Raw genomic sequence first — 8,891 nt, 5'->3', positions numbered from 1 at the left:
GCACATTTATTAAAAAGAAAAAACTGAAATATCACAATGACATAAGTATTCAGACCCTTAACTCAGTACTTAGTTGAAGCACCTTTGGCAGTGATTACAGCCTCAAGTCTTTTTGGGTATGATGCGAAAAGCTTTGCACACCTGGATTTGGGGATTTTCTGCCATTCTTCTCTGCAGATCCTCTCAAGCTCTGTCAGGTTGGATGGGGACCGTCGGTGGACAGTCATTTTCAGGTCTCTCCAGAGATGTTCGATTGGGTTCAAGTCCAGGCTCTTGCTGGGCCACTCAAGGACATTCACAGAGTTGTCCCTAAACCACTCTTGCATTGTCTTGGCTGTGTGCTTAGAGTCATTGTCCTGTTGGAAGGTGAACCTTTGGCCCAGTCTGAGGTCTTGAGCCTGGACCAGGTTTTCATTAAGGATATCTCTGTATTTTGCTACGTTCAGCTTTCCTTCAAGCCTGACCAGTCCCCCAGTCCCTGCCGCTGAAAAACACCTCACAGCATGATGCTACCACCACCATGCTTCACCGTTGGGATGGTATTGCGCAGTTGATGAGTGGTGCCTGATTTCGTCCAGACATGACGCTTGGAATTGAAGACAAACAGTTCAATCTTTGTTTCATCAGACCAGAGAATCATGTTTCTCACATTCTGAGAGTCCTTTAGGTGCTTTTTTGTGTGTCTTGCACTGAGGAGAGGCTTCCGTCTTGCCACTCTGCCATAAAGCCCAGATCGGTGGAGTGTTGCAGTGATGGTTGTCCTTCTGCAAGTTTCTCCCATCTCCACATATGATCTCTGGAGCTCAACCAGAGTGACCATCGGGTTTTTGGTCACCTCTCTTACCAAGGCCCTTCTCTCCCAATTGCTCAGTTTAGCTAGGCAGCCAGCTCTAGGAAGAGTCCTGGTTGTTCCAAACTTCTTCCATTTAAGAATTATGGAGGCCACTGTGCTCTTGGGAACCTTCAATGCAGCCAAATATATTTTGTAATCTTCCCCAGATCTGTGCCTCGACACAATCCTGTCTCTGAGCTCTACAGGCAGTTCCTTTGACCTCATGGCTTGGTTTTTGCTCTGATATGCATTTTCAGCTGTGAGACCTTACAGGTGTGTGCCTTTCCAAATCATGTCCAATCGACTGAATTTGCCACAGGTGGACTCCAATCAAAGTGTAGAAACATCTCAAAGATGATCCAGAGAGGGCCTGGGTAGCTCAGCCAGTATTGATGTTGACTACCATCCCTGGAGTCGCGATTTCGAATCCAGGGTGTACTGAGTGACTCCAGCCAGGTCTCCTAAGCAACCAAATTGGCCCGGTTGCTAGGGAGGGTAGAGTCACATGGGGTAACCTCCTTGTGGTCACGATTAGGGGTTCCGCTCTCAATGGGATGCGTGGTAAGTTGTGCATGGATTGCAGAGAGTAGCATGAGCCTCCACATGTGGATTCTCCGTGGTGTCATACACAACGAGCCACGTGATAAGATGCACTGATTGACGGTCTCCGAAGCGGAGGCAACTGAGACTTGTCCTCCACCACCCAGATTGAGGTGAGTAACGGTGCCACCACGAGGACCTAATAAGTAGTGGGAATTGGGTATTCCAAATTGGGCGAAAAGGGGATAAAATAAAAATAAAAATAAAGAAATGATCCAGAGAAATGGGATGCACATGAGCTAAATTTCAAGTGTCATAGTAAAAGGTTTGAGTACTTCTGTCAATGTGATATTTCAGTTTTTCTTTTTAATAAATTTGCAAAGTTATCAAAAACCTGGTTTTTGCTTTGTCATTATGGGGGTATGGAGTGTAGATTGATGTGAAAAAAAATAAATAATTTAAAGCATTTTAGCATGAGGCTGCAACATAACAAAATGTGAAAAAATTAAGGGGCCTGAATACTTTCTTAATGCACCTTGTATATTCTGTTTAAAGTCAACCTGAAACGGCAAACACAAACTATTTTATTAGTTTGTGTTAGTTTGTGAGTTTATTAGGCTGCTTAAATTAAACAGAAGTTTGACACCTAATAGAAAAGTACAGTGAATTTAAAAATGAATGACTAATCATTTATCATAAAACTGATTTATATATATATAAATAATTATGATTGGTGTTTTTTTGGACATTCTTCTTTCCAAAGAGAAATTCCAGGCATTATTTAAAAGGATATCCCTGCACTTTTCAACTGGATGTTGTCAGCATTTATGTAAAACCCTCTAAAAGTTGATGACTCACTTTCAGAGACGCACTTTATGCATCTGTGTGTATGTGTGTGTGTAAACTTGTGACGTTTAGGCACTTACAATTGTGATTTCACGTGTGAGTGCCTCAGTCCACCACTGAGTCTCAAGACTTTTCTTTGAAGCAGTTCTGCTGGAGAAGATCTTTATTCTCAGCATCTTTGAGACAAATGTGACAAGTATATGTGGAGAATGAGGCTGGTCAATAAATTGGTCCTGCTTTTAGCTGCCTCAGTTCAGGCTGCAGGACACGGTGTGGAATCTGGATGCCAGGACTGGAGTGTGGTCAAGGATTCCAAAAACGTCTGATGAAAGAGGTGTAAACTAGGTGAGTTTTAACCCAAGGGTATGACGACACTAAGAAAGGGACTAATGGTACCACTGATGTGCAGTACAACCAGGTGAATTTCTGCAAGATCAGTTATTGCATTTTTCATGACTTTCAGATGTTGTCGGCAACATAAAACAATCCGTGTAGGTATTATGTTGTCTACCCAAAAAGTGTCAATTATTTTATTTTTATTTTAACTAGTTGCATTAATGGAACTCTCCTTACTAACAAAAAAGTACCATCTTATTACCATGGTCATGTTGGACATGGTATTATGGTTATACCATGTTTTTTTTGGACATGACACAATGGTAATACCTTGTTTTTTAAACACTTACCATGGTATTACCATGTTTTTGGGCATATTACCATGGTTGTCTGGGCAAGTACCATGGTAATACCATGTTTTTTTGGACATGTTGCAATGGTAATACCCCATTTTTGGACATGTACCATGATATTACCATGGTTTTTGGACATATAACCATGGTTGTTTGGACATGGTACCATATTAATAGCATGTTTTTGTACATGTACCATGGTATTACAATGTTTTTGAACATATTACCATGGTTTGGGGCATGTAACATTGTATTACCATGTTTTTGGACATATTACCATGGCTGTTTGGACATGGTACAATGTACCATGTTTTTGCACATATAACATGTTATTACCATGTTTTTGGACACATTAGCAGGTCTTTTGACATGTACCATGGTGATACAATGTTTTATGACATGTTCCATGGTATTACCATGTTTTTGGACAAATTACCATGGTTGTTTGTACATGGTAACACAGTAATATTTAGACACGAACCATGGAAATACCATGGTATTCGGAGTACCATGTAAATGTCATGGTACATGAATATAGTAATCATTCAACACCATGGTGTTTATATCAGAGTACCATAGTTTTACCATCTGATACCACTACTGTACCATAAATGTTACTCTACGTGCAGCACAGTTAATAAAACAACATATATATACACCATGGTCACTAATAAAGTGCTCGTCGTGGTCTTCTGCTGTTGTAGCCCATCCGCCTCAAGGTTCTACATGCTCCGCATTCTGAGATGCTATTCTGCTCACCAAAATTGTACAGAGTGGTTATCTGAGTTACCGTAGCCTTTCTGTCAGCTCGAACCAGTCTGGCCATTCTCTGTTGACCTCTCTCATCAAAAAGGTGTTTCCGTCTGCAGAACTGCTGCTCACTGGATGTTTTTTGTTTTTGGCACCATTCTGAGTAAACTCTAGAGACTGTTGTGTGTGAAAATCCCAGGAGATCCTGTTATAAAAATACTCAAACCAGCCCGTCTGGCACCAACAATCATGTCAAGCTCCAAATCACTGAGATCACATTTTTTCCACATTCTGTTGGCTGATGTGAACATTAACTGAAGCTCTTGACCCATATCTGCATGATTTTATGCACTGAACAGCTGCCACACGATTGGCTGATTAGATTATTGCGTGGCATGATAGTTGGTGCCAGATGGGCTGGTTTGAGTATTTCTGTAACTGCTGATCTCCTGGGATTTTCACACACAACAGTCTAGAATTTACTCTGAATGGTGCCAAAAACAAAAACATCCAGTGAGCGGCAGTTCTGTGGATGGAAATGCTTTGTTGTTGAGAGAGATCAACAGAGAATGGCCAGAGTGGTTCAAACTGACAAAGTCTACGGTAACTCAGACAACCACTCTGTACAATTGCGGTGAGAAGAATATCATCTCAGAATGCTATTCTGAGATGCGGGTTGGCACTGTTTTGGCGACATGAGGGGGACCTGCACAATATTAGGCAAGTGGTTTTAATGTTGTGGCTGACTGGTGTATATATAATTTTTTTTCTGGAGGACAAATGTGACATAGGCTCCTCTTTGTAAGATTCACCCATTAGCAGACTTAAAGCCTTTTATCTCTCTCTGTTTATCAGGACAGAATTATACGTCTCTTCCTGAAGAGTACAGCTTATGTTTTCTGCAGCAGGAACACGGCAGCAGCTGAGGCAGCAGTCAGAGCTCAATGGCATTGCTGGTCTCAGAGGACAAGATCATGCCTTTAGAAGCATGAAAGTGTTTCACTCTGTTAATAATGATCATCTTGCTATAAACACACACATTCACCTGTAGAATGATCTGTGGATATGTAGAAAGTGTTTCTGTGCAGTGTTATTTGTTTGGTGAATCCTACTGAATGAGCTATACAACTGGATTCACAGGACTTCTTTCAAAATGTTTATGAAACTTTTGTTAACTTAGAAGGAGAATGTACTTGTTCTTTTATTTTTATACTGTTGTGCCTATGCTTTGAAAGAGACAATTTTGAACTTAGAATTGTTTGCTCAGGGTTACCAATTAAAACAAATGTAACTTTTTTCTTTAGAGGATGTGCTTGGCTAAATCTAACGCTTCAATATGTTTAATACAAGGGTCTTATTGCCGCTTACAGAGATTTTTGGCAAGTAGAACATGTACCTGCATAAACATTCCTATGATGATCAGATTTGAGGGTAGGGCTGAGATTAGGGTTCTGACCAACATTCTTAACATATTAATTTCTAATTTGTTTCTAATTTTAGGGGGTAGTTGATTATTAGGCTTAGGGTTAGGACTCTGTTTGATAAAAAAAAAAGATAACTCTTTTCCAACAAAATACTCTAGGAACAAGTCCTATTTGGCAAAATTAAAATGATCCTTGTTGGTGGGGAAAAACTAGGCCCAATGTTTGTTTATTGAGAAGATTGAAGAAATAACACCATCCACAATAATGATGTTCTGTTACTAATCAATAAATCACTTTATAGTACACCCCAAAGTTGTAATAATTTCAGTCATGGATCAATTGCTAATGTACAATTAAAAACTCTACTAAAATGTGTTCTGAGGACTTTTATTATGAAAACACAACAGATGTTAACCACATTCCTACATGTTGTTAGAAATAAAGCATGGGAACTCTCACCTTTATGTTTAAGGAAAACAAGAACAGTTGCCCTCTAGTGTTTCAGAGCTGAGAGGAGCGTTCAAGACGCTGATGTCATCGTCTTACAGTGTGTGTGGGGGGCAGCAGAGAAATCTGCACTGAAATACTGTAGGCTGACATGATACTTGATATTATAATTTAACACCATCAGAATTACCCAGCATCACATTAATTAAAAGAATCCACAAAATTTTCAGCTGTGAAAAACAGGATTTTAAAATTCTTGTAAATGATTTCACAGGGTCTTTGTGACCTCTGACCTTCAGCACAGTCTTTCCCAATATCAATAAACACATTTTCTTTTTTTAAGAGGTGAAAATAAGGAGCGCACTCTAACAAAACAAACATGGAAAAAAAATTATATTAATATGTTTTGAAATCAGATGATTGTGTAGAAAACGCACAAATAAACAGTAACAGAAATAAGGCATGCTATCCCTTAAACAAAAATACAAAACAGGTCTATGGCACCTTTTCCTTGATTAAGTTAACTGTTGCTTTTTTCAGTCAAACCTGTTTCACTGTATATTAAACATATTCCTATTAAAAAACCTGAAGATTTAAAAAACTCTATGTAGATTATGCTGCGGCTATGTATCCAACCAAAGCTGGATGTGGGATATTCTATATCTCTGACATCCCACCATAAAGTCTAAGCTAGGGTGTACTTTGTTTCCACATGCCGTTCTGTCTCACCCACCGACATTTCAAAGTACAGTCTTTTGGCTGCGACATGTACCGACACATTTGATGCATGCACACTACGATTGCTTTGTGATACTCTTTAGTACAGTCAATGCCAGGCGCATGCACCAAAGATGTGGACTGTCCAGGTGTCTAGAAATATTGGGCCCCATGCAGACAGTACGAACGGACTGTACGCATGATGAAATTTACATTGCACACTGTGCGCGAGCTGTAGCAGCACGCATGCAACCGAAATATACTTTGGCCTGTAAATCCTGATGCTCCGAAGATGACACGTAAAGAACTAAAATAGCAACATTACCGTTGTACTGTAGCAGTGCAATTATTAACAGATATTTACTGTTTTACACAAATGTTTGCAAAAATTTTGGGCTGGTGATTTAACGTTATTTAGAATGATACATTTCTATAAAAAAATAATGCGTTAAAAAAATGTATGCAATTACCGGTAATATTGCTTACTAACCCTTACGTAAATTCTGCAATTAAAGTGCATAATTTTCTACCATCTGAGCAGTTCAAGCTTGAAGAATATGTAACTTCATGTTTTAATGCGCCACGTCAGCAGGGGTCAGTCAGCGCGCCTCAACAAACCTCACAAGCAGCGCAGCCACTGAATGAGAGCCGCTAATTATGAGGCGTTCTTGACAACTGGACAAAGCAAAACAGAATGCAGGGATCTCGAGATTCGATTTTCATAGTTTTAACTACTTTTAACTTGACACAACATCCTAAAAATGCAGAGAAGCACTGAAAAAAGGTGACACGCTCCAAAAGCGTCTGTCTGACGCATATGTTTATAGACTATTTCAAGGATGTAAACAATAACCAAAGAATTAGAATGCTACTGTACATGTTTGGCCCTGAAGTATTTCCGGTAGCGGCAACCCAGAACTGTCAAAATAAAATTACTAGCACTTCCTTTTAGAGTCAAACTAAAAATGAACAAATCGAGATATTTGCAAAAATTCTAAATAAACAATGAGGTGTCAAAAAAGAACATCAAACGTTTACCTGAAGTGACATATCCAGACGTGTTGTTGATACTGAGCGCATCTATGCGAGAGAGGCAATGAAATTGTATCGTAGTTTAGATGCTCACAATTATTTCCTCAGTGGGAAGATCGGGAATATTGGATCGCTCCTGTTATAATCAATGAAGCTTTTCAATAAAGCTGTCTACGTGACCTGCAGACAGGTAAGGATTTCTTTTTTTAATGATAAAAATACTTTTCTCTTTCTTCTGGATAAAAGCATCTGCTAAATGTAAAAGTCAATGACTTGTGGAGGTTCATTCATATAATGGGAGCGATAGTCACTTTTAGAGCTCTACCTCTCAAACTTACAAATATTTGGCTTCACTTTTGTTCACCTACCAGAGACAAGATGTGTGCTACAGTTGTTAGTACTGCACATATCCATCCAGCCGTCTCGTTTCACTGAAGCGTTTCATGCGTCCATTTGTCTTTGCTTTTTCAACACTTTAATTTCCGTTAGTTCCAGGGATCCAAGGAACATCCAGCCACCGAACAACATGGTCCACATTTTAATAATGGCATTTTATGACAATCGTGTTAACGTTAGTAACTTTACCATTTACAGGAAGACTTTACCATCCACTCTAAGAGCTCTGAATGGCTCAAAAATATGGGTAATTCAGAACTCTCTTTTTAGGTCATTTTTATTGGAAATTCAGTTTGAAGCTATCTAAAAGCATAACTATCATGATTATTCTTCCTTCAAAGTGCCCTTTGGAGGGTGATTTATCCTGTTTGGAATGCAGTCTGAGTTCGCATCTAGCAGGAAATGTTTATGGAACAAACAGACATCACCTCCTTAACAACACCCGTGTGACTCTACCCTCCCTAGCAACCGGGCCAATTTGGTTGCTTAGACCTAGCTGGAATAACTCAGCACACCCTGGGATTTGAGCTAGTGAACTCCAGGGGTGGTAGCCAGTGTCTTTACCACTGAGCTACCCAGGTTAATTGTGATAAATCCAATTTACTCGATTGACAGCCCTACAATGTAGAAACTTTGATGCATTAATGCACTTATTTGCTTAAAAGTGAACGTTTATCAATAACGGTGCATCTGTATGTTTACATTGGTCAAATCTGGCTTATGGATTTCCATACAAGTTTCCAAGTTTGACATCAAATTCTATCGCACTTTTCTAGGTATTGGATGGAATACAGCATTAGATAAAGCATTAAATTCGACAGGAAATCGCCATTTACATTGTTAGCCTAAAAAAAGCCTAATCTGTGCCCACAAGCTGGTTTAAACAATACTAGTTGTTTAAACAATACTAGTTGTTTACTAGTTGTAGTTGTTTTTACACTACAAAGACAAAACAACACGGTTAAGCCATATTTAAGCAGACAGCACTGTGTTAGTTACATGATCACTGTTGTTTACAGTTCTCTTTCTTGTCTTTGGCTTTGTGGCGTCCTGCTTTGTCGCTCTGCCGTTTTGTTGGTGGTACAAAGGTGGGTTCTGGTAAATAGTCATAAAAGATACTGTGCGGGTTACGGGGGGCCAAACACAAACCTGCGGAGGAAACAGGAAATGCTGCTGATGTGGCATATAATTACAGTTATTGATGTTTCCTATTATATA

General features: G+C 39.4%; 1 protein-coding gene across 1 annotated transcript in view; it reads right to left on the bottom strand.

The window, feature by feature from the left end:
- Positions 1-5,454: 5,454 nt before the first annotated feature.
- LOC127426607 (coiled-coil domain-containing protein 50-like) overlaps positions 5,455-8,891 on the bottom strand; it is a 44,529-nt gene continuing 41,092 nt past the window's right edge. Inside the window, exon 12 of the mRNA XM_051673531.1 lies at positions 5,455-8,822. Within this exon, the coding sequence (XP_051529491.1) occupies positions 8,677-8,822 (146 nt within the window). The 3' untranslated portion in view covers positions 5,455-8,676. The remainder of the gene's footprint in view (positions 8,823-8,891) is intronic.

Source organism: Myxocyprinus asiaticus, chromosome 35, assembly GCF_019703515.2.
Source record: "Myxocyprinus asiaticus isolate MX2 ecotype Aquarium Trade chromosome 35, UBuf_Myxa_2, whole genome shotgun sequence".
NCBI lineage: Eukaryota > Metazoa > Chordata > Actinopteri > Cypriniformes > Catostomidae > Myxocyprinus > Myxocyprinus asiaticus.
The sequence above is the reverse complement of the archived record's forward strand: the minus strand, read 5'-3'. Positions and strand labels throughout refer to the sequence as shown.